Genomic DNA, 26,979 nt, shown 5'->3' on the forward strand with positions numbered 1-26,979 from the left:
AAGCAGGGGGTAACCCACTCATACCCTCTCTGCCGTCTAGCCATGTTTCTCTGGAACACAGCCTTGAGCTACCAAGTGCCACTTACAAGCTCAATTCCTGCCAGGAAAACTAAATATGCCAGCAGATGACCTAGGCAGAAATCTCTTGGACCCACACAAGTGGAAAACTAAATATGCCAGCAGATGACCTAGGCAGAAATCTCTTGGACCCACACAAGTGGAAACTGGAACCAAAGATATTCAACATGTTGAGAAACAAATGGGGGAGTCCAGGGATAGACCTATTTGCCTCCCACCAGAACTACCAATTGGACAAAGTCTGCACAAGAACTCCTCACAAACAAGCTTGGAAAGTGGATTCCCTGTCCTTCACCTGGAAAACCTGTCAGTTTATGCCTTTCCCCCTCTGGCCCGTCATCTCCAAGGTACTACAAAAGATCAAACAGGACAAACCAAGGACAGTACTGATTGCACCAGACTGGCCATGCCAACACTTGTACCCCGTCTTGCGCATTGTCACTGTGCCACCATGGCACCTGCCTCAGACCCCTGCCCTGCTGTCCCAGCAGGAGGGTCAGATTCTGCACTCACAGCTTCAGACCCTTAACCTGGCATCCTGGCTAATTACCTGATCTCTCTGTTACCATCCCTCAGTAAGCAAGTGATGGATGTCATTCTGGAGGCCTAGTACTAGAAAATCCTATGCTGAAAAATGGAAGATATTCTGTTCCTGGAGCCAAACTCAGGGGATGGGCACAGCAGCACCCAATTTACCCCATATTCTTCAATATTTAACTGAGATGCTTCACAAGGGCCTTTCCTTTTCCTCCATCAAAATTCATGCCTCAGCCATTTCAGCTCATTACAATACTGAACCACCCCTCTTCTCTCATCCACTGCTGAAGCAATCCCTCAGAAGGGCCAAAAACTTAAGACCACCCAGGAGAGCCCCTACTCCAGCCTGGGACCTTAACTTTGTATTGGAAAAGCTCACTCTGCCTCCATTTGAGCCAGCTGCAAATGCAGAGTTGAAACTCCTTTCTTGGAAAACAGCATTTCTTCTAGCCATCACTTCAGCAAGAAGGGTGTCTAAATTTTACAGGCCCTCATGGCAGTGGAGCCTTTCATCAGCTTTCATGCTGTCAGGGTCTCCCTCAGGACCAATCCCCTCCTTCATGCCCAAGGTGGTATCCAGTGTGGCCCTTAATCAGTCCATTCATTTGCCAACCTTCTTTTCTAATCTGCAGAACAAAGGGGAACGAACACTGCACTCCTTGGACGTGCACAGACAACTTAGATTTTACTTGGACAGGACTAAGCCTCTCAGGAAATCTGAACAACTGCTGGTTGCATTTGCTGCAGGGGTGGAGAGGAAGGCCATTTCAAAGCAAACCATTTCAAGTGGATAGGCCATTGCATCTATTTCTACTATAAGTACCATGGAAAACCTACCCCACAGGGGATAAGACCACATTCAACCAGGGCTCCATCTACCTCTACAGCCTTTCTCAGAGGTGTCTCTACCCGGGACATCCTAGAAGCAGCTACCTGGAGTTCTTGTACATACCTTCACCAAGCATTACCACTTGACATTTTTTCTAAATCCAGAGCTGGCTTTGCCACTGCAGTCTTGCAGGGCCTTATAGCTGGTCTTAATGCAATCTAATTACTTCCTCCCATCTTTAGCTTTTGGAATCTACCCAAATGTGTTGACTGCAACAGTGAAACACGAAGAACATAGTACAGTTGTGTACACTTACCATAAGTGTAGATGTTCGAGTGTATTCACTGTTGCAGTCCTGGTTGCCCTCCCTCCAGCCCCCTGACTTCTATTGACTATACTTCTAATCTTGTTTACTATGCTTAAAGCTTTTTGGTGTATTTGCTTTTTTGTTGGGGGTGTAACCTTCTGTGTAATTGCTTCCCATTATGGGGCACCTGAAATCTGGAGCAAGAAAAACTGATGTAATGGCGTCGGCTGCATGCTTTATACCCCTGACTACCTGACGTCATCGAAGATGAGACAGCAACCAACGCAGGACCCAGGACTTTGATAATCAGGCCAACTGAGGGCTACTGCAAGCAGATAAACCAAATGTAATAACTGCAACAGTGAATACACTTGAACATCTACATTTATGGTAAGTGTACACAACTGTACTTTTTTACTGTCACACTGTTTGTAAAGCTTTTTAGCTAGTTTCACTGTGTGAAAGGTATTAACGGGAAAATTTCTCTACTTGTTTAAGCACCTATTTGTTTATTCTGATTTCCTGCCAAGGAGTGTTTCATATAACTGATTTGTTTGCAGTTAAAAGCATTCTGTAGAGTCTCCTTGCTCCTTTATCTGTTTAAAACTTTCATTTTGTGGCTCACTGCTGTTCTTCTGCTGTGATAAACGTTTCTGTAGTGTTTACTGTCTAAAGGAATGTAGGCCAGTAGCCTGTAGTATTGTTTCCCACTCTCCCTCCCTGTTGGTGTCTTGCTGTTACACTTGGTGGCTTTGCAGTTGGCTGTCCCTACTGTAAATTTGATCTGGGACACTCCTCCCAGTCTAGTGTCATTAGCTCATTCTACCTAATACAGAGAAACATTTGAGAGGGCCAACCCACTTAGTTTCCTAACCTTGAATTATCTTTTGCTTCTCCTCTTTCCCTTTCCTTTACAAAAAAAAAAAAAACTTTGCTAAATTCTCCATGTGTTCTGCTTAACTGTAAGAAAAAATTATGCTTGTTTCCTGCCTTTCCTGTAACTAGTCTAGTCCAGATACAGATTTACTCTATCCAGGACTTCTTGTAAGCTCCTGAGGCCCCCAAGCCTTTCTGTGTTGGAGGGAAGCCTGATAGCTTATCAGTGGGAGTGGTAAGCACTAGGTAATCTATCCGGAGTGTTTTTTGGCTCAGAAATTGTAGATGTTACGTTGTCTCATCTCGCCTTCATTCTTGCTTGGTTGGCTTTGAACTGATCCTCTGCTCCGACTTGGCCGATTTGCTGTAGCTTGAGAGCTTTTACTGGCTCGAGGCTGCCCCTTATCCCATCATGCCTAGCAGCAGCTACCCAGATCTCGTTTGCTGCTTGCAGCGTTGAGATTGCTACTACTAGCTCAGGCTAAGTACTTTGTATTTTTTGTCTATTTGTCACTATTTTTATAAGTTTTTGTGGTTGTAGTGACTTGTTAGTGTGTACTATCCCCTGTTAGTCTAATGACCTCTTTCTCTGCTTGTTGTGGTGCTTTTAGCTGTTTTTTCCCCTCAGGCCTTGCTTTCCCTTTAGAGCCCATTTAAATTTGAGGTTTCTTCCTTTTTCCTCACCCTTTTCTGGGATTGCCGTTTGTTAGAGGCTCTCCCATCGGGGGAGTTGCCGTTTAAGTTAGAGGGTTTCCCCTTTCTTCTCCCCTTAAAAAAAAACAAAGTTCTTCCTTTTTTGTTGTTGGGCTACCTGTTACAGCCTAGTTGCAGTTACTGGTTGTGTGCTGTTAGTTGATAGCTTTCTGTTTTTTCTGGTGCTGTGAAAATTTCCTTGACTAGTGTTTACCATGTCTAAAGAGTTTAAACCCTCTGGGTTTAAAAAATGCGACTCATGTTGCCAGAAGATGTCCCTTAAGGACAGGCACACGAGTTGCATTTATTGTTTAGGGGCTGTTCACCTGCAGGACTCTTGCTCGATCTGTCACACTTTCAGTTCCAGAGTCCTGCAGGAGAGAAGAAATAAGCTTATTTTACGTGGCCTCCTGAAGACCTCTCAAGATTCTTCTGCTCAGGGTCCTCAGCCAGCCAAAGTCTCAGAGAAACACTCCAAACCATCAGTTCTGAGTTCGGAACAGACAGAAATCACTGAGAAGCCTTCGGCTCTGTCAGCTCCTAGCATTGGCTCAGATAAAGCTAAGTCTCCGGCAGCTCCATCTGTGTCCTCGGAGCCAGCCCAGACCCATAAGAGATCAAGGTCTCCTTCTTTGGAGCCGGTACGCACTGCTCCACAATCTCCTCTCCTGCAACCTGGAGCGGGCAGTCACTGGTCCTCTTCACACTCCTCTCGATCCTCCAGACTTGCAGATCCTGATGTAGAGAGAGGGATCAGTAGGTTCCTCAAGTCACAAGCACTTGCTAAATTACTTTTGAGCCCAGCCCATAAGGGATTGGCTCCTTCGGCCCTCCCAGCTTCTCCATCAGTTCCTCCTCCCACTCTCTCAAGCTCAGAGCCGAAGTGCATGGAGGTTGTGGTGGTGGAACCGTCGGCTCCAGTTTCCTCTCCTTTATCGGTTCCGATGACAGCTCCAATCTGTCTGTCTGTCGAGGGATCTGGGCACCGAAGCTCTCGTGCCAGCTCCGAGGGGAGGGAAGTGGCATCAGACCCTTGTCCAACCCCGCTCTCTCTCCTGGAGCTTCGGAGCAGGTGAGCTTGGCTCCTACACAGGCCTCGGCTCCATCGCTCTCGGTTTGAAGGAGATCTCTGCGCTTTTCAGAGCCAGCAGCTCCTTTGACTCGGGACCATGGCGCCTTTGAGGTGATGAGCATGCTGTCTCCTGAGACTGCTCCACCCTCTGCTCCATTGGCTCCTTTTCTCCCTCTGTGCCTCCGTTGTCCCTCCTCCTGCCTCCAAGTGTAGGGAACCTGTGCCTCAGGACACTCCACTGGATGACCCCACCACTTCCAAAATCCTCCCCCAAACTTTTAGAGGAGATCCCTTGGAAGAAGAAATGTAAGAGAAAGCATCTAGACTCCCCCTGAGTCTGTCACTTCGGATACAGACTTGGATGAATCTGAAGGGTACCCACAGTCCCCCTCTGAGGATGTCTCCTTTTCAGACGTCTTGGAAATCCTTAGACAGAGGGGTAGCTGGAAGTCCCTAGCCCCTTCTGAGGACGAGTCTGTCTACCTTGGATGCATTTGGTTCCCGACCCTCCACCTTTTGGGTGTCTCTGCCTTTCGACCCACTTTTGTCTGTAGTGAGTCAAAAGACGTGGAGCGCTCCAGAGACCATGGAACCAGTTCCAAGGAGACCTAACAAATTTATTACTGCTCCAGAGGATAAGTCTTTCCTGTCCAAAGGGGTCCTTGTTGATGCCATGGTGGTGGCAGCAGCCACTAAGAAGGAACTTGCGGAAACTTCATCTGTCCATCCGCTGAACAGATAGTCTTGGACGATGGACATGTATGGGAAGCGTATGTTTTTTTTTGGCGACCTTTAGTCTCCGGTCGCTATATTACTTGTCTCATTTCACACTACTTCAGAGGGATGTCCTGAAGGAGCTAGGAGACACCCTGCAAGATCCTACTGCTGAGGGAGTTGCAAGCAGGGCAGCTTCCCAGGTTGTGACCTTGACCTCTGTGGCTAACTCCTCCATGAGGCTCATTTCTTATGCGGCAGATGGAGCAAGTAGGGCAGCAGATACCAGAGTAGCTTTGTCAATTTGCGGAACCTTTTAAGTCTTCATTTACCATCACCCCCTTCAATGGCTCATCCTTGTTAGGGCCTCAGGTAAAAAGGACTCTCACCAGGTGTGAACAGGATGGCAAGACTCTCTGTGCCTTAGGAGTTTGTTTTTCCACTCCATCTAGACTCTCTCCTAAAGGTCAGAAGAGTGGGAAAATGTTGTTCTGAAAATCCCTGGGATCGTCGCCTGACACGCATGGAGATTTCCCCCCCAGGGACAGAGGTGGAAACAACAATGGAAGACGTCGCCCTCGCGGCAAAGGCGGTCCGCAACAGCAGGGCGGCAGATACTTTCTCTGCTAGGCACTTCCAGCACTCCTGAAGGGAGGCCTGGCTGTCCACCTCTGGAGGCAGTCAGGGGCAGACTGTCACTGTACCCAGTCGATCACGAGAGAAACATGGGTACTAACGATAATATCCATGGGTTACAAAACTCCCTTTTCTCAGTAGTCCCCTCAAAAGACAAACATTCTATCCCAGAAGTCCCACCCAGTCTTCTGGGTCATGCAGTCCTAGAGGTTCAAAGATTGCTAGAAAAAAAAGTCATCCGGGAAGTCCCCACAGACCAAATCAGATCCAGAACTTACTCAAGGTTCTTTTTAGTTTCAAAAAAGACAGGGGACTGGAGACCCATTTTGGATCTCATCAAACTAAACCAGTCGGTAAAAAAGACAAACTTACGAATGGTAACACTGCAGTCCATTCTTCCATTCTTGGGTCAGGACAATTGGATGTGCTCCATAAATCTCCAAGACGTGTACAACCATATGAAAATGGAAGGCAGTCCAGGAGATTCCTACGCTTCTGGCTGGGCGCCAGTCATTATCAGTTCAGGGCCCTGCCATTTGGTCTCACCACAGCCCCCAGGGTGTTCACCAAGTGTATGGCAGTGGTCACTGCTCACCTGAGGAGTCTAGGATTCCAGGTGTTTCCATATCTAGATGTCTGGCTCCTCACTGCTACCACCAATCATCGACTGATAAAAGCATGGGACTACACAATCCAAACTTGTTCCCAGTTAGGCATCACCATAAACTACGAAAAGTCTACCTTGTCAGTCTATTACTTTTATAGGGGCAGACTTAGATACAAGGCACATGATAGCAAAACTGCCTCAAGACAGGGTGTCAACCATTCGTCTGCAAGTTTCTTTTCGCATAAAGAAGACGAGAGTTCAGGCAAGACAAGTTTTACAAGTACTGGGCTCAATGGCTGCAGCAATTACGCTAGTTCCTTAAGCATGCTTCCGCATGTGGCTTCTTTTTGCTCAGTGGTCTTTCCAGTATTTGCCAGTGTCGCACATGATTTTGATCATGGAATCTTGCAAAAAGGACCTACTATGGTGGCTTGTCTCCCCCCAGGTGACTCTGGGCAGACCCTTTCTAGACCCCATCTGGTAGCCACAGTGACCATGGACACTTCCCAGATGGGGGGGGGGGCTTTATCTGGGATGGACTGTCCAAGGAATGTGGCAACCTCCCAAGTACCATTTGCAAATCAGTGTTCTAGAGATGAGAGCGGTGGTTCTAGCGTTGCAAGCACTTCAAGACTCTCTACCTACTGGGACCATTGCAATCCAGACAGATGATATGTCAGTGGTATGGTACATCAACAAGCAGGATGGAACCAGTTCTTACCCCTTGTGTCGGGAGGCTCTTAGAGTTTGGCAATGGGTGATGTCTTCCCAACATTTTCTGATTGCGACGCACATTCCCAGAAAATCCAACGTGATAGCGGACAGGCTCAGCAGGGCTGTCCTTATGCCTCAGGAGTGGTCCCTGAAGCAAGAAGTAGCAGACTTGATTTTCCACAAATGGGGCCAGCCATGCTGCGATCTTTTTGTCACTTCCCTAAATAACAAATGGAGCAGCTACTTCACCCTATATGTTCGTCGTGTTTCAATGTTGCAGCCATTACATTTGGGTAATCTGCTGGCAGGTTGCCCTCAGTCGGCCCGAATATCAGTCTTTGGTCCTGCATCGGTCCTTTTACGTCTCCTGTTCACAAGATTGTTGACTTTTTGGCCGAAACCTTCGAAAAAGGGTCAACTGCAGCTACTATTAGGGTCCAACTTGCTGCCATCTCCAATTTTCATGTAGTAGACTTGGGTTCTAACATTATGTCCCATAAGTTGTGCAAAGAATTCTTACGAGGTACAACACTTTTACGGCCCCTGGTAAGAGAACAACCTCCCCGGGACCTCAGCTTGGTTTTAGCTTAGATGGTTCTGCTTTCATTTGAACCAGCAGCATCTTGCCCCCTGAAGTATCTTGCAAAACCCTCTTCTTGGTTGCTATAACCTTGGCTAGACGGGTTTCTGAATTACATGCTTTGTCTATTCGCCCGCCGTATCTCATTTTTCACAAAGATAGAGTCTCATCAAAGGTTTGTTAAATCAGTCCATTGAGCTTCTTTTATTTTACCCCAGTTGTAGCAACTAGGCAGAGTACAGATTACACCAATTGGATGTTCATAGACAATTACGTTTTTGTTTACACAGGACCAAAGACCTCAGAAAATCAGACCAATTGTTTATATCCTTTGCTGACAATAAACAAGTTTATCCAGTTTCAAAAGTGACCTTATCAAAATGGCTGTCGGACACAATCAGTTATTTGTATGATTTGCGTAAAAAGACGTTTCTAGGAAGGCCCAGAGGCCATTCAACCAGGGCCTTGGCCATCTCTGTTGCCTTCCAAGCTAAATTGCCTTTAGATTCAGTCTGTGCAGCAGCGACATGGGCAAATCCTCATACCTTTATCTCTCATTACAAAGTGGATGTGGTCTCCCTGAATAGGGCATCCTTTGGTTCCACAGTCCTGAAGTGTTTGTTCCAATGAGCCACCCAAGAACCAGGTGCTGGGGACCCGGTCCCAACCAGCAAGAATGAGGGCAAGATGGGACAAAACATAAAGAAGTTATGTACCTACCATAACGATCCATGTTTGTTGTCCTTCATCTCTTCTCCTTTCCTTGCATCTCGCCTCCACCCCCTTTCCTGGAGGTTCAAGAGGAGTTCTTAATTGGTTACACTGGCTGAGTTTCCTGCTGATACCAGGTTAGTTAACCATGCATTTTCTTTTCCTCTTTCCTTCCTACCTTGATGTATAACAGCTTAGTACAAATTGTTTTTTTACTATATATGTATAGCTATTACAAAGGAGATTTGGGTAGCTGCCGCTAGGCATGTTGGGATAAGGGGTAGCCTCGAGCCATAGTAAATTGGCCGAGTCGAAGCAAAGGATCAGCTCCGAACGCAACAAGCAAGAAGGAAGGCGAGATGAAGGACAACAAACATGGAACGTTATGGTAGGTACATAACTTCTTTTTATTGGCTGTTTGGGCAATTTTTCCATCTCTTGCAACTTTCTGATTTAAAACCTGCATTTGCACTTGTTTCTTTCCTGTAACTAGTCTAGTTCTGATACAAATTCTTAGTTTTAGCGCTTAAATTTGCTTATTCGTGTTCAGCACTTGTTCAGAACTTGTTGTAAGCACTAAATAAGCTGCAGATTACTACAGCACTCAGCCTTCCTCATTACCTAGAGGAAAACAGTTTTTGTACTCACTTGCGTAGAGAAAAGCAGCTCTTGTACTCACTTTCCTCACTTGTCTAGAGGAAAATAGTTTTTTATTCAGGCATGTCCAAGGGTCAGCTCCCAGTGTTCTCTCCAATCTGATGAATCTGGGCATCTTGGGGCAATGTAGTAATTGCCTCATGTACACAGACAACCCTGTCCTCCTACCAACAACACTATAACCTGTGAGAGATGCCCTTATCTAGCCATACTGGAGGTAAAGCTCTCTCCAACCAAGACTGAATTTGACAGTCAAGAGGAGAAGGTAAACACTTGCACCACACTCATCACATAGTCCCACTAAACCTACACCACCAAAATCCACACGTAGAAACACAAAAACATTCACAGAGGCTCTTAATAATAATCTGCTTAAGCAACAGAGACCTCCAAAGCAGAAACGCAAGCAACCTCCACCCCCCAGCACAACCCAAATGAGACACAGCCCACAAGTTCAGTGTTCCACTCAACCACAGCCCATAAGGCATTACAACATACCCAACACATTAGTCATAGGTGACTCTATAGTCAGGCACACTGATGTCCCACTCACCAGGCTAAACAAGGAGAAGGTCATTGCCAGCTGCCTGTCGGGTGCCAAGATCCACCACACAACCCACACACTCAGGTCACTCCACAGCAAGTATAAATATGACTCCGTCATTGTCCATGTTGGTGTGAATGACCTGAGACATACCACCCTGGACTACATGAAAAGAGACATGGAAGAGCTCTCCGATCTTGTAGCCCAGGCAGGTATGACCCTAGCCCTGAGTAGCATCCTGCCATCGCCCAGAATGATACCGCAGTACAAGGACAAAATGATTGACTTCAACAATAGGTTAAGTTTCTGGTGTCATTATAAGGGATCTAGTATCTGTCTGCCTGGGACGACATGGTCGGCAGGCCACGATGCTTTGGCAGAGATGGCCTGCATCTGTCACCCCTGGGATTCCAGATACTGGCTAAGGCTCTTGGTGCACCTATAGTGCCTTTATAGGCAAGGTTCAAATGACAAATTCATCACCGTAATGGGAACAGGCAAGCAAAAATGCTACTCAATGCCAGAAGTTTAAATCTCAAAATGCACTCCCTTGAGGCACTCCTTAAAATGGAGAACATCGATATCTTGCAGTGACTGAGACCTGGTTCAAGGCTGCAGAGAGTACCCCTGCATTACCAGGCTATAACCCGTACCACACGTTTCGACCATTTAACCTGGACTGGAACACCAAAGGTGGAGGTGTTTCCAATTCATTAAGGATATTCACACCTCCAGGCTAGTTGCTCAGCATAATGCATCTGAGGTTATCCAAGTGCAATTAACTCTGGGCAAAACTGCAGTCCAAATAGTAGCTTGCTACAGATCCCCCACCATGCCCCGGGATTCCCACTCTTTTCTTGATATACTGGAAAATATTAGGGTTCAACCAAAACACCCTAATAATGGGCGATTTCATCTACCCCACCATTAACTGGGAAAACTACTCATGTACCAACTCCTTCGATCAACGCTTTCTGGAATTCGTAATTTCCAATGTCCTGGATCAGCTTAACCACACCGCCAACAGGGCAACAATATCCTAGACCTAGTCATTACCAACATGATTGACCAGTGTTCCACACCTGAAGTCATCTCCTCGTTGTTCAGATCCGACCATAAGCTAATCACCCTAGATATTCACATCCCGCCCCCACCCCCCATTAAGTAAATCACGGTAAAAAATTTCTCCAAAGCCAACTTCATGCTTTTTAAACTTCATGACACCCATGCAGATGGACAATACAGTTACGACTGCTGAATTTTACACAAATATACTCTATAAGGACTTGCACAATTGCATGGATCGTGCTATCCCAAACAGATCCAAGACAACTATCCTCCAAAGAAAGGAAGCCAATGTGGTGGTCCCCTGCCATAAACAAACTCTACAACAGAAGGAAGAAACTGTTGCAAAAGAGAGTAAAATCCCATGAGTGGAGGAGCTCCCTAGTCAGCCTCAGTAAAAAGCTGAGATCCCTTAAAAGATCCTCCAAAGCTAGCTACGAAAACAAAATTGCCACTGATTCTAGGGACAACCACAAAGCATTCTATAGCTATGTCAAGAATCTCAGTGGCAACACCCAGATCTGCTCTGAGTTGCAGCACAATGGCACGAAGATTGCAGAACTGATATTGCTAACATCCTGGCAAATAAGTTCAGTGCTAACTTTAACTGCCTCTCACCCCCTAAAGGGCCCATATCTATAAAGGAGGAATGCGGAATCCCTGTAATCACAATTACACAGGTAAAAGCTGCACTCTCTAAAGCCAAAAACACAGCATCCGTGGGACCGGACAGCATCCCAGGCTGCGTTTTACACGAACTTCAGAATGAACTGCCTCCCCACCTAAGCACCATGTTCAATCATAGCCTCACGTCAGGCTTTGTGTCCACTGAATGGGTGCACAGCAACAGTTGTCCCACTCCACAAAGAGGGAGCCACCACTGATCCTAGGAACTATTTCCCTATTAGCCTGACGAGCTTGGTCTCTAAGGCCATGGAACGCGTCATCATGGAACGCATAAACAGACATTGGTAACCTCCAAACTCTGGCCCCCTCCCAGTTCGAGTTTGCGAAAGGCAGATCATGCCTTCTGAACCTGATCGACTTCTTTGAGACAGTCACCAAAGCCGTAGATGAGGGTAAGGTGGTTCACACAGCCTATCTTGACCTCGCTAAGGCTTTTGACACCATCCCCTATTCTGGAATTATAGCTAAACTCACTAAACTAGGTATAAATCCCTATGTCACGAGATGGGTTGCCAACTGTCTCACTGACAGAACCCACACTGTAAAAGTTGCAGACTCCAAGTCTGACTTCATGCCAGTGGCAAGTGGAGTATCACAGGGTTCAGTCCTGGGACCTCTCCTGTTTGCTATCTACTTCTCTGAAATACAGGCTAACACAGAAGGCCTCTGGCTAATGAAGTTTGCAGATGACTGCAAACTAGGAGCCATAGTTAGTCTCCAAATGATGTGAACTTCCTACAGAAGGGCCTCACCGAGACAGATGCCTGGTGTCAGAGCCATGGCCTCAAGCTCAGTGCCAAAAAGTGCATTGTCATCCCTTTCAGTAAAAACCCTGTACCCATGAACTACCACATAGGTGGCAGTCTACTTAGCGCCAAATGTGTGATGAGACCCTGGGACCCAGGTGGACAGTAGTCTCTCCTTTGATAATCACATCACCACAGTAGTCAGGAAATCCTTCTATGTGGCACACCTCATCACAAAAGGGTTCTCATCCAAGAAAAGAGAGGTCATTTCCCCTCTACTCGACACTCAGACCCATTATAGAGTACAACGCCCCTTTTGGAATGTACCTCACAAGACATTTGCAGCGGCTGGAAAGGCCACAGAAGTACCTCACAAAGAGGATTACTGGCCTCAGATGTCCTACACTGACCATCTCAAAAAACTCCAGCTTTACTCTGTAGCATATCGCCTACTCCAAGGTGATCTCTGCTTAACATATTAAGCTATGTCAAACACAGAGCTGTTGGACATGCTACACCTAAAGAAATCCCAATCCCTCCGAGCTACACGCTCTAGGGACCTAAACCTTGTCACCACAATAAATGGGACATGCTGGAGGGATAGATTCCTGTCCCAGAGACTTCCCATACTCTGGAACAAGCTACCCATCTATGTCGGGCAAAGTTCCTAATTAGCATTCTTCAAGAAAAATCTTGATGAGTGGATGGGAAATAGGAAATACACCCCGGGGATCACATCTGTGGCTCTGCTCGATGGGCACAGGAAAATAACTTTCTTGGGTGGCGTAAGCCAGGGAACCATGTTGGCTAGGCTTACTTAGGCCCTTGGGCCCATAGGCTAGTACCTACCTACGCTAACGTAATCCTCCTTCCTCACTATTAACCCCTGACTGCCACACGTCTGCCATTGTCTTTTTTTTCCCCCTTTTCTATCACTGTTGGAGCCCCTTCCAACAGTTAGTATAATTGCTCCCATTTTCCTTTGTCATTAATATTCGGCTGAATATCCATCCTGAAATCCTGTCTTTGACAAATTCACCTGCTCATTTTTTTTCAAACATGTCTCTTACAACATTAAAATAACCACAGCACCAAATGGCAGACACAAATTATATTTAAAAAAAAAAAAAAAAAAGGCAGATGCCCATACACTTACAACATGAAATTTATTTTATAAGTGCTTTTGTACTTAAAATTATACTGGACATGTGGTCACCATTTTAAACCTTTTATATACTAAAAACAATGCAGATGTCTAGTGGAAAAAGATGTAAAAGACAGCGTACAATAAAAACAACCAGCAACAGTAAAATCTAACTTGGGTATTTAAGATACTATAGAAAAAAATACAATATTAAACTTTAGACCTTTTGTACATGAATAAATTGGTAATGAAAGCTCTATCGTTAATACCAGGGGGATTTGTTGCATTTAACAAAATCTGCCAATGTAATTCTTGTCTTGAGGTATGATTCTCAACCAACACATCTCTCAAATAGGGCAACCTTCTCCAGTATCTGGAACAGCATCAGGTTTCCATTTGTCATGTTTGCTGACTTCCAAGCAGTCCACTTATTGACCAATAACTAAAATGTACCCAAAAAAAAACAGTTTCAGGGGCACTCATTTTTCTCAGTGTTTTTTACACAATGGGAGAGTGAAGTTAGGCTTTTGATCAGTTGTGCAGCCATCTTGAAAGTGTCCTCTTTGCCTTTGACCTTACTTAGCGTAGTACCTACCTATGAACCTATTGGCCCTGGGGCCTATATAAGCCTAACTAAAAAAGTTCCCTGGCTTTCGCCACCTAATAAAGTTATTTTCCTCCACCCGTCTAGCAGAGCCACAGAAGTGATCCCCGGGGTGAATTTCCTATTTCCCATCCAGTTGTTGAGATTTTTTTAGAGGAGCTTTGTTTGACATGAATGGGGGTAGTCTGTTCCAGAACATGGGAAGTATCTGGGACAGGTATCTATCCCTCAAGCATGTTTTGTTTATTGTGGTGGGAAGGGTTAGGTCCTTGGACGGTGTGGCTCGGAGGGATTGGAGTTTGTGTACCATGTCCAATAGATATGTGTTTGATATGGCTTTGTATGTTAGGCAGAGGTTGTCTGAGTAGGTGATAAGTGACGGAGTAGAGCTGGAGTTTTTTGAGACTGTCTGTATATGGCATCTGTTTGTGTCTGTTAATCCTCTTAGTGAGGTATTTCAGTGGCCTTTGTAGTTGTTGTAGATGTCTTGTGAGGTACATGCCAAACAGAGCTTTGTACTCTATAATGGTCTGATGAGGGATGAGTAGAGAGGAACAATGACCTTTTTTTTTTTTCTGGAGGTGAACCCCTTTGTGATGAGGTATGCCATGTAGAAGGGTTTCCTGACTACTGTGGCAATGTGATTTTCAAAGGAGAGACTACTGTCCGCCTGTGTCCCAAGGTCTCATCATACTTTGTGTTTAGTAAGCTACCGCCTATGTGGTAGTTCATGGGTACAGTGTTTTTCCCAATGACGATGACAATGCACTTCTTGGCATTGAGCTTGAGGCCATGGCTTTGACACTAAGCATCAGTCTCAGTGAGGCCCCTTTGTAGAATGTCCACATCATTAGGCGATTCTATTATGGCACCTAGTTTGCAGTAGTCTGGGAATTTAGTCAGCCAAAGACCTGCTTTATTAGCCTGGACTTCTGAGAAGTAGATGCCAAACAGGAGAGGACCCAGGACTGAGCCCTGTGGTACTCCACTTGTCACTGGTCTGCAGTTGGATGTGGAGTCTGTTACTTTCACTGTGTGGGTTTTATCAGTGAGCCAGTTTGCCACCCATCTTGTGACATAGGGATTTAGGCCCAGTCTAGTGAGTTTATAATTCCAGAGTCGGGGATGGTGTCGAAAGCCTTGGCAAGGTCAGGATAGGCGGTGTGCACCACCTTACCCTTGTTCACAGCTCTGGTGACTGCTTCGAAGAAGTCAGTCAGGTTTAGGAGACATGACCTACCTTTTACAAACCCAAGCTGAGTGGGGTCCAGAGTTTGGAGGTTACCTATGTCCTTGGTTATAAGCTCCAAGATGACACGTTCTATGGCCTTGCAGCCCAGGCTCATCAGGCTAATGGGGCAGTAGTTCCCGGGGTCTGTGGTGATGCCCCCTTTGTGGAGTGGGATAACCGTCATTGTGTGCCATTCAGAAGGCACAATGCCTGAAGTGAGGCTATGATTGAACATGATACTTAGGTGAGGTGCCAGTTTGTTCTGTAGTTCATGCAGAATGCAGCCTGGGATGTTGTCAGGTCCCATGGATGCTGTGTTCTTGGCTTTGGAGGGTGTGGTCTTTACTTGTGCAGCCGGGATTGCAATGATTGCAGGGGCTTTGCATTCTTCTAGTATATTGATGGACCCTTTGGGGGATGGGGGGGGTGAAGCACTGAAACTATCTGCCAGGATGTTGGCAGTATCAATTGGTTCTGTATATCTAGTGCCATTGTGCTGTAGCTCAGAGCAGATCTGAGTGTCGCCATTGAGATTCTTGACATAGCTGTAGAATGCTTTGTGATTGTCTTTAGAATCAGTGGTGATTTTATTTTTGTAAATAGCTTTGGAGGATTTTATGAGAGATCTCGGCTACTTACTGAAGCTGACCAGGGAGTTCCTGCAATCAGGGGATTTTACTCTTTTTTGCAACAGCTTCTTCCTTCTGTTGTAGAGTTTGTTTATGGCAGGGGGTCACCAGATTGGCTTCTTTATTTTTGGAGGATTGCGTCTTGGTTCTGTTGGGGATGGCACAATCCATGCACTCATGTATGTGCTTATACAGTGCATTTGTATAGGATTCAGCAGTTGTACCTCTGTTTTCCGTCTGACCAGCGAGAAGTTGACCTCTGGCATGGAACATCGGTTGCCCATATTGGTAATGACCAGGTCCAGGATATTTCTGCCCCTGGTGGGGGTATGGACAAGCTGATCCAGGGCGTTGGAATTTATGAATTCCAGAAAGCATTGAACAATGAGTTAGTACATGAGTAGTTTTCCCAGTTGATGGTGAGGTAGTTGAAATCGCCCATTATTAGGGTATTGGGCTGTACCTTAATATTACCCAGTATATTAAGAAGCAAGGAGTGGGCATCCTGGGGCATGGTGGGTATCTGTAACAAGCTACAACCTGGATTGCAGTCTTGCCCAGTGTTAGTTGCACTTGGATAATTTCGGATGCATTATGTTGAGCAACTAGCCTGGAGGTGTGGATATCCTTAATGAATATGGACACACCTCCTCCTTTAGTGTTTCGGTCCAGGTTAGGTGGCCAAAAGGTGTGATATGAGTTATAGCATGGTTAAGCAGGGGTGCTCTTTGGAGCCTTGAAACAGGTCTCCGTTACTGCACAGATGTTGATGTTCTCCATTTTAAGGAGTGCCTCGAGTGAGGGCATTTTGAGGTTTAGAGTTCTAGCACTGAGTAGCATTACCCTCAGATTTTGCCTGCTTATACCTGCTACGGTGGTGAGTTTATCATTTGAACCTTGCTTAAAAAAGGCACTATAGGGGTGGCAAGAGCCTTACCCATTATCCGGAATCCCAAGGGTTATAGGTGCAGGCCATCTCTGGCAAAGCATCGTGGTCCGATGATCATGTCGTCCCAGACAGACACTGGATCCCGTAGAATGACACCAGAAGCTTAGCCAATTGTTGAAGTCAGTCATTTTGTCCTTGTATTATGGTATAATTCTGGGCGATGGCAGGATGCTCCTCAGGGCTAGGGTCATACCTGCCTGGGCTACATGATCCCAGAGCTCCTTCATGTCTCACTTCATGTAGTCCTGGGAGGTATGTCTCAGGTCGTTCAAACCAACATGGACAATGACAAGAGTCATATTTGTACTTGTTGTGGAGTGACCTGAGTGCTTGCGTTATGTGGCGGATCTTGGCACCCGTCAGGCAGCTGACAGTAACTTTCTCCTTGTTTAGCCTGGTGAGTGGGACATCAGTGTGCCTGACTATAGAGTCACCTATGACTAGTGTGTTGGGTACATTGTTTTGCCTTATGGGCTGAGGTTGAGTGGCACACTGATTTTGTTGGCTGTGTGTCATTTGGGAAGTGTTGGGGGGGGGTGTTGCTTGCGTTTCAGCTTTGGAGGTGTCTGTTGTTCGGGCAGATTTTTATTGAGAGCCTCCACAAATATAGGTGTGTGTTTTGTGTTACTATATGTGGGTTTAGGTGGTATAGGTTTTGATGGACTATGTGTTGAGTGTGTTGCAGGTGTTTACCTTCTCCTCTTACTGTCTAGTACAGTCTTGGCTGGAGAGAGTTTGGCTATACAAGTGCAACTCTCACAGGTTGTAGTGTAGGGTGGTAGGAGGAGAGTGTTGTCAGTGTACATGAGGCAGTTACTACATTGCCCCACAATGCCCAGATTTATCAGGTGGACAGGGGAAAATACTGTGAGCTGACCCTTAGACATGCAGGGATAGGTGCTTATTAATTTAAGTACTAAAAACTGTTTTCCTCATAACAAGTGAGGAAAGTTGAGTGCTGCAGTAATTTGTAGATTATTTAGTGCTTGCGACAAGTTTTCGAAGTGATCAAAAAACCAAATGAGATAAATATTACTTTGATGCTGCTTTTTTGATGGTATTTGGTGCTTAGCTGATTGTAGTTGTAGTTTTAAACAGTGTATGGTTGACTTCTACAGACCTGCCCAACACTTTTTGGCAGTTATCACATGGATGTCTGATTTCATCATGGAATGTCTGTTATGTGTATATGATTTTGTGCTGCTCTACTTTAGCATTAGAAGTAAGCTAGATTTTTAGAGTCTTTCACAGTGCCATCCTTAAGGAGTTGCTGAAATGTAACTCTGAATGTTGTACCATATTTTTTGCATTATTTACTGGTGCAAACCTTTCGAAAGTAATCTCCAAAATATTTGTGTACGAACAGTATAGTACTCATTTTATTAAACAGTATACTTTTGTAAGAATTTCAAAGAATTGTTTATGCTAGCAGTAATGTGACTGTTTTTCTGTAACATTTTTACTAGTGCTGTTGAAGAAGTTGGTTCACAAGAAAGGGAAAAAAGTTCAATTAAACCCACAGTTTTGGTAAGGAGTCGCTATCAGAGGCCAAAGCCCAATATAGGAAAGGCAGCTGGGAGGAGAGACGTTTCAGGTACTATTGAGAGCAAAGCTGCCATAAGTGCTGCTGAAAAAGAGAATAAAGAGCTGGCAGAACACGAATCAGAGGTATAAATTATTTTTTTCTTTGAAGAACAGTTGTGATTTGTGACACTAATTCTTAGCAAAATTACTTTTATAGTGATTACTTATAAAGAACTAAAGAGTTTAGAGTATTTTAATGATGTCCTCCTATTCTGATGTTGCAGTATTCATAACAGTAGGGAGTTGCTGCTTGCAGCGCCACTGTCCAGCCAGTATACCAAAGTCTTAGTCCAGGAGGGTACATGTGACATCTGTTACCAGGGCCATAAACCGACGTTCGGTATAAGTGACATCTGCACGTACCCTCATTAGAATTTTTCAGCCACAGTGATCATTGGACTCCATTTGCCAGTTCCGCTTCTGCATCGCGTTTCTTCTGACGACCGTTTTGGACCATTACAGATAAGTGCTTGGTGGGTTTTCTTACTTATTTTACTTAGACTTGCATGTCAGCTAGGAAAGGGAAGTGTGCCTGTTGGAGACAAATTCCTCACAAGGACACACACGATAAGTGTGTTTTTTGTCTAGGCGAGGCCCACGACCATACATCCTGTTCAGTCTGTAAGTCGTTCATCCCCAAGACCCTACGTAACTGATTAGCGGCTTTGAATCTTTATCTTGAAAACTAACGACTCAGACGCTTGGCGTTAGGCATATAGGGAGGGAGTAGGCCCTTCCGATGAGCCACCAAGGAAGAAGACGAAAAAAGCTAGGCCCAAATCCCAGGCTGCGCCTCGGGCATCCAGTCAGGCTGCTGTCGAGGCTATTGAAGACCCCGGAGTTCGTTCAGACGACTGTTTCCAAGGCAGGGCCGGGAACCTTGATGGAAGCCGGGTTGCGAGATACCAAAGGTACATCCGCTTAGGTAATCAGTCATCAGAGTCTGATGGCGGAGGAGAACCACGGCTTGAGTTCTCTGAAGACCCTGCTCCTCCTATAAAGCTAGGCCGACGTCTGCTTCTCTTCTGACTGCTCCTACAACCCCCTTGAAAAGGAAACAGAAGTACAAGCACTCTGAACCACCACAGATGCTTGGCTGGGAATCTTTCTCTGTCTAAGGCCTTTCAGGCATTGCAATCACAGCAACTTCCCCCTACTCTCACTCCATAACCAATCCATGTGTCTGAATAAGATTATTCATCTTCTGATGAGTCCTTCTCCTATGAAATCCAAATTGAATCCCCCAAGGAATTCATTACTCCAGAAGAGGAGGACTCTATTTCTCCTGAATCCCCAGGAGAAGAATTCATCTTTGGGGATACTATTTCCCTCATGAGAGAACATTTTAAGTGTTAGGCCTCTGCGGTTTCATAATCCACGAAAAGGTACTTTGACCTTTTGCAGATGGAACAGCCATCTCCCTCAGCTGTGCCTCCCTTACTGCCTGCTTTTCAGGATGCCTTCCTATCTGCTTCACAGTTTCCTGACTCCCAGCCCCCAGCAGCTAAATGACCTGATCGTTTTTACAGGGTCCATCCAAGACACCCAGTTCCTTTACAAGAACCCTCCTGCAGACCCAGTTGTTATTGCTGTTTCTGCAGATAAGACATCCAGACAACTACTTTCTACTGCTCTTTATACAACTGATAGACAGTAAATTTATGGATAGGACAGATAAAAAGGTATATACCTCCTCCACTCTGGCCCATTAGGGCCCTGAACTACCAAACCCACATGGCAAGGTAGGTACTTGACACCATTTCAAAAGCTTCCACCCTTCTGTCTGAGGTTCAGGATTCCCCTATCAGAACACAACTAAATTCACTTCTCTCCACAGCATCCCAAGTGACCAGGCACTCTGTTAAGTGCAGCTATGATGTGGTGGAAGCTGCATCCAAAGCTACTGCTTCTGGATCAGTGCTTCAACATTACTCCTGGGTACGGCTACAGCCCCTCCCCATGGATGTTCAAACTAAACTTCTGGGTGCACCCTTAGACAATAAGGCCCTTTTCGGAGAAGCTTCTGATGAGCTTCTCAAATCTCTTCAAGAGAAGGGTAAAAAGTTACAGAACCTCAAGCACCTTCTGGTGTCCCATACTCCTAGATGATATAGGAATTATCCTCCGAAACCCTCCTTTGTTAGAAGGTAATCCTTCCATTCAACACCACAATCAAAGGGATGTAGACAGTCGAGAAAAACTTCTACTCCCAGATTTCCCTCCAGATCCTCTAACACACTCTTTCGGAGCCAGCCTGACCAATCCAGGCCTCCTCCACTGTGACTCACCCCTTCTGCATCCAGCAACACCCTTATCCCTTCGACTCACCCTCTCCCTTCCCTCCTGGCGGAAATTAACAGAACAGTGGGTCATCTCCATCATCCAGAGAGGATATTACATGACTTGGTGGATGCTCTCACCTTTCCAAGGGATTCCTCAACCACCAAAAAAACAAATCCACCTATTCTCCCCATCATTCATCATCATCTGAATCAAGGCACCATAGAACCGGTGCCCACCCCTCAAAGGAGCACAGGTTTTTATTCCAGAATGTCCCTGGTACCAAGAAAAGAGAGTCCTTAGAGACCTATCTTGGATCTGTCCTTTCTCAACCTCTTGCTCCACGTACCCAGTTTCAAAATGATCACCTTACCTCTACTATTGCATCTAATCCCCTCCCAGGCATTCATGGTGGCTCTAGATCTCAAGGATGCCTACCTGCACATCCCCATTCATCTGAAGTTCCTCAGATTTTCAGTAGGCTGCTGTCATTTTCAATAATGTGCATTGCCTTTTGGTCTATCCACTGCCCCAAGAGTGTTTACAAAGTGTCTAGCCCCTTTCATTGCCCATTGCAGGGCCCAGGTTATGCAAATATACCCATACCTAGACTACCTACTCATCCTGCATCAAAACCACCAACTCCTACACCTTCATCTACAAAAGGTGGTAAATGCCCTCCCTCTTCTGGGATTCACGATAAATGTAGAAAAATCTTACCTGACTCCCTCAAAGGACATGATTTTACTCGGATGCAGACTCCGCACAGACTGCATGCAGGCCTTCATCCCAGACCAAAGGATTCAGGGACTCTGTCTGTTCTTCAGTCAGATCATTACCCAAACCGTCCTGACAACTCGGGAATTCCTGAGATTGTTAGGTCATATGGCATCGCTTATACCCATGCTACCTTTGACAAGACTCCACATGCGCAAAATTTAATGGGTGTTAAAAAAACTATGGACCCAACATTTCCAGCCCTTGGACTCCCCACTTTCACTACGCCTATGCCTAAAAAATGAGATTCACTGGTGGATATCTGCAATGCAGACCAACCTGGGGACCCACCTTCATATCCCAGCACCACTACAACAGCTGTCCACAGATGCTTCAGATCTGGGCTGGGGTGCAGTGTTACAAACAAGTCAACAACACCTCACAGTGCAAGGAAAATAGGCTACCCTAAGGGTAAAAGACCACATCAACATCAAGGAAATGGGAGCCTTGCTGTTAGCTATTCGAACATTCAGGCCCTCTATCCTGCCAGGAACCCTAAAAGTAATCACAGACAATATGACTGTCCTGTGGTACATAAACAAGCAAGGGGGGGATCAGGTCCTACCCACTGTGCAGCCTGGCCATCCAGATTTGGAATCTAGCAGATTCCCTCCGGGTCCACTTATTAGCCATGTATATCCTCTCAGAACAGAATGTTATGGCAGACACACTTAGCAGAACCTCAGCCCCCCTCTCACGAATGGATGCTGCAGAGAGAGGTTTTCCTAGACCTGATACACAGGTGGGGTATTCCACAAGCAGACCTATTTGCCTCCCTAGTCATCAGGCAGATGCCCAACTTCTGCACAAGGAACCCATATCCACAAGCTTGGAAAGTGGACTCCTTCTCCTTTTCTTGGGGGGGGGGGGGCTGTTCCTGTATGCTCCCCCCCTTCACTCTAATCCAGAAAGTCATCCTAAAAATTCAGAAGGACAACCAAAAATGCTACTGGTGACTCCCTTTTGGCCAAGACAGCATTGGTTTCCCCTCCTATTTTCTCTAGCCAAGGGCAATCACCACAGGTTACCCCACCGTCTAGACCTTCTCACACAGAACAAGTCATCCCTGCTACACCCACAGGGAAACAACCTAAAAGTGACCATGTTAAGTTGTCAATCTCGCCTTCATTCTTGCTGGATGGGTTCGGAGCCGATCCTCGGCTCCAACTCGGCCAATACTAAAGCTCGAGAGCTAATTCCACCGGCTCGAGGCTCCCCTGTATCCCACAATGCTAGGCGGTAACTACTCAGATCTCGTTTGCCGCTATAGCTGACGAGGTGCGCTTTTCTATCGGCTCAGGCAGGTTAGTTCAAATTTACCTTTAGGTACTTCTAATAACCCCTTTTTAGTTTTGATACATATCCTTTAGTTTAATTTTAAACTTTTAGATAAATCGACCCTTGTTTGTCGAGTCCCCTTCCCTTTTTTTCCTTGCTGTAGGCCTTCGGCCCTTCCCTCCCCCTAGTCCTTTACTAAATTAGTTTTTTTTGTAAGGGCTTGTGTGGGTGTGTTTGGGGATTAACCTTAATATTTTACTTTAATATTTTTCTAAAGAGAGTGTCTGGAGTGTGTTTGTGTGTGTTGAGCTCTCTTTCCTTACTATGTCTAAAGACAAGGTCTCAGGCTTCAAGAAGTGTGACTCGTGCTGTCAGAAAATGTCTCTGACAGACGGTCACACTTCTTGTGTGTATTGCCTGGGGCCTTTGCACCTGCAGGACTCTTGTGCCTTTTGTCATGGGTTTAGCCCTAGAGTCCTGCAGGAACGCAAGAATAAGCTTATCTTGCGGGGCTTGTTAAAGCCTGAAGGCCCCCCGACTCAATCTGTGTCGGGGAAGCCTTCAAGAACTTCCAAACAGTCGGCTCCTGCTTCCAGAGTCGACTGCTGAGAAGTCTGTCGCCGACATCGGCTCCGGCTGGAGCCGATGTTTCTAAGTCTCATACTGTTACCTTGGCTCCGGCTGGAGCCGAGGTTGATAAAACTTTGTCTGCTCCGATACCCTTATCGGAGCCACAATCGAGAAAGAGGTCCAGATCCCCTCTATCGGATCCGCACCGGCGCCAGGATCCCCTCTTCTTTCGGAACGAAGTCACAAAACTCATTCCTCACTGTCTTCCAGATCATCAGACCATGACTTGCAAAGGGTAGTGAGTAGACTTCTCAAGTCCGAGGCACTGGCCCAAATGCTGCATAGCCCGACTCACCAGTCAGTGGCTATTCCCATTCCCCAAAACATTCCTCCTCCGACTCCTTTGAGTTCGGAGCCAAGGCTTGTCGGAGCCATGACTGTCGGTGCGTCGGATCTGCTACCTTCCATTTCGGCTCCGTCGTCTGCTCCGATCTCCTCTTTGAGGATCTCGGCCGAAGCTTCGCCGGCCCGAGGCGAGTGGCATCGACCCTTGTCCGACCCCGCCTCTCTCTCGGAGCTTCGGCAGGAGTTTGGCCCGACATCGGCTCGGAGCCGCCTCTGTCGGTGCCGGGGAGGTCCTTGTCTCTTCGAGCGGGGCCTCGGCCTTGCCTGACAGGGGTGCCTTCGAGGTCATGCGGAGTGTGCTAGAACCAGGTTCTGTCCCACAGTCAGCTCCTTCCAGCCCCTCCATCTACAGTGCCTGCGGTGATTTCTACTCACCCCCTTGTCTCAGACCGCAGAGAGCCAACTCCTCAAGATTCCCCATTGGGAATTTCCTCCTCTTCCGAGGCCTCCTGACCCTGCAGGAGATCCCGCAAGGAAGAGACAGTGCAAGAGGAAGCACATTGACTCCCCTGAGTCTATCACCTCTGACACTGACTTAGAGGAATCGGTCCTCGATCCTCTGAGGATGTCTCCTTTGCTGACATCCTTGAGATCCTGAAACAGAGGGGGAACTGGCCAGCCCTTAACCCTTCGGAGGATGAGTCAGTGTATCTTGAGGCGTTTGGTTCTCGCCCTTCTACCTCCTGGGTGTCCCCTCCCTTTGACCCCCTTATAGAAGTGGTGGCAAGGAAGGCTTGGACGGCTCCTGACTCTGGAACCCACCCCGAGGAGACCATCCAAATTTATTACTGCCCCCAGAGACAAAGAGTTTTTATCCAAAGGTGTCCCTGTTGATGCCATGGTGGTGGCTGCGGCCACAAAGAAGGAGTTAGCTGATCCTTCTGTTTCTGTCCATCCTCCTAATAAGGAATCTAGGACCATGGACAGGTACGGCAAGCGGATGTTCTCATCAGCGACCTTTTCAATGCGGTCGCTGAACTACTTATGCCACTTCACTCGTCTCCAAAGAGATTTACTCAAGGATATGGGTGAACTGATGAAGGATCCTACAGCTGAGGGGTTCAAAGACACAATGAACTCCCAGTTGGCAACCCTAAATTCCATCGTTAACTCCTCCATGCGACTGGTCTCATATGCAGCAGATGGGGCGAGTAGAGCCACAGGCACAGGCGTTGCCTTAAGACGTCATGCCTGGATGCGGCTATGCAACTTTGCGGACCCTTTCAAGGCGTCCTTCACCAATTCCCCCTTCGATGGATCATCCTTGTTTGGTCCACAGGTGAAGGATACATTGACCAGGTTGTGAGGTAGAAGGTAAGACTCTCTCTGCCGTAGGAGTCCGTTTTTCTACCCCTTCTAGACCTTATCCCAAAGGTCAAAGGGGAGGAAAGATGTGGTTCCGCAAACAATCCCAGGGAGTCTCATCTGACGCACAAGGCCGATTCCCCTCTAGAGGCAGAGGGGGGAATAATAACAGACGCCGCCCTAGAGGCAGAGGAGGTCCGCAAAACCAGGGTAGCAGAGAAATGTTCCTGACAAACCCTTTCAGCACCCCTGAGGGGCTGCTCAGCTGTCCACCTTCGGAGGCAGTCGGGGGAAGGTTATCACTGTACCCAAAAGCCTGGCTTTCCCTTACTCAAGACAAATGGGTACAGTCGATCATATCCGAGGGTTACAAAATTCCCTTCACTCACATCCCAACCCAACCAAAAAGATCCCTTCCAGATGTTCCACCCGGTCTAAGGGAACAAGCAGCATTAGAAATTTCAAAGCTGCTATCAAAAAGAGCTATCCAATCAGTCCCGGCAGACCAGCAAGGATCCGGAATCTACTCCAAATTCTTTTTGGTACCAAAAAAAACAGGGGACTGGAGACCCATACTGGATCTCGGCTACTTAAACAAGTTTGTCAAAAAAACAAAATTCTGGATGGTTTCGCTACAGTCCATTCTACCCTTCTTGGGTCAGGACAATTGATGTGCTCGATAGATCTTCAGGACGCCAGACTACCACATCAAAATGAACAGACGCTCCAGGAGATATCTCCGCTTCAGGCTGGGAGCCAGTCACTACCAATTCAGGGCCCTGCCCTTTGGTCTCACTACAGCCCCCCGTGTGTTCACCAAATGCATGGCAGTGGTCACGGCTCACTTGAGACGTCAAGGATTCCAGGTGTTTCAGTATCTGACGACTGGCTCCTTACTGCCACCACCAGACATCAGCTTCTCCTATCCAGGGACTTCACCATCCAATCTTGCCAAGCTCTAGGCATTTCGATAAATTTCGAAAAATCTGCCTTGTCGCCTTGTCAGTCTATTGTCTTTATAGGCGCCACCGTAGATACACTGAATCTTTCAGCCAGACTCACAGAGCAGAGGGTGTCAGACATTCGGAACCAAGTGTCCCTTCTCTTACAATACGTCAAAGTCAAAGCCAGACTGGTGTTGAAGGTACTAGGACTCATGGCAGCAGCTATTCCCCTTCTCCCCTTAGCTCGCTTTCACATGAGGATCCTCCAATGGATGCTGTTTACTCAGTGGTCCTTTCAACAGCTCCCGATGTCCCATACCATATTGATAACTCAAGCATGCAAGAATCAACTGTCTTGGTGGATCACATCACCTCAACTTCTCCGAGGAAGACCCTTCATCCCCCCCCCCCCCAGTCGCCACGTTGACAACAGACGCCTCCCTGATCGGGTGGGGGGGGCATTATCAGGGCAGGACAGTCCAGGGCACGTGGCAACCTTTCGAGTTCCACTTGCACATAAACGTCTTGGAGATGAGAGCAGTGCTTTTAGTGTTGCAAGCCCTTCACGACTCTCTTCCCACTGGGACTATTGCAATTCAAACGGACAACATGTCCGTAGTGTGGTACATCAACAAACAAGGCAGAACCAGATCATACCCTTTATGTCGAGAGGCACTCAGACTTTGGCAATGGGCGATCTCTTCCAGCGCTTGATAGCAACGCATATTCCCGGAAATCCAACGTTATTGCAGACAAATTGAGCAGAGCACCATGCCACACGAGTGGTCTCTAAAGAAATCAGTTCTAGAAGAAGTATTCCTAAGATGGGCCAGCCTTGCTGCGACCTTTTGCTACTCCCAAAACAGCAAGTGTCACGACTTCTTCACTCTCTTCCTGCTACCAGGCCATCCCACCAGAGATGCTCTAGTCCATGATTGGCCCCGGGACTTCTGTATGCCTTTCCCCTTTCCACTGAAATAAAAGCTTCATATCCTCACCTTTCCTTGCAGATGGAAATTCATCTCGGATCATTCCCGTTAGGCACTCTTTTTCAAATCCAAGGATTCTCTTTCAGATACATCTCCCGCGTGCTATACATTGTTTCAAGATGCTTTCCTATCTGCTTCACAGTTTCCTGACTCCCAGCCCCCAGCAGCTAAATGACCTGATTGTTTTTACAGGGTCCATCCAAGACACCCAGTTCCTTTACAAGAACCCTCCTGCAG

The 26,979-nt window shown here is 46.6% G+C and overlaps 1 protein-coding gene across 1 annotated transcript in view; it reads left to right on the forward strand.

Moving 5' to 3' along the window:
* LOC122795948 (transcription factor TFIIIB component B'' homolog) overlaps window positions 1–26,979 on the forward strand; it is a 390,329-nt gene that overhangs the window by 334,429 nt on the left and 28,921 nt on the right. Inside the window, exon 15 of the mRNA XM_044064431.1 lies at window positions 18,077–18,278. Within this exon, the coding sequence (XP_043920366.1) occupies window positions 18,077–18,278 (202 nt within the window). The remainder of the gene's footprint in view (window positions 1–18,076; window positions 18,279–26,979) is intronic.

Source organism: Protopterus annectens, chromosome 2.part2 (assembly GCF_019279795.1).
Source record: "Protopterus annectens isolate FY-2018-M chromosome 2.part2, PAN1.0, whole genome shotgun sequence".
Classification (NCBI taxonomy): Eukaryota; Metazoa; Chordata; order Ceratodontiformes; family Protopteridae; genus Protopterus; species Protopterus annectens.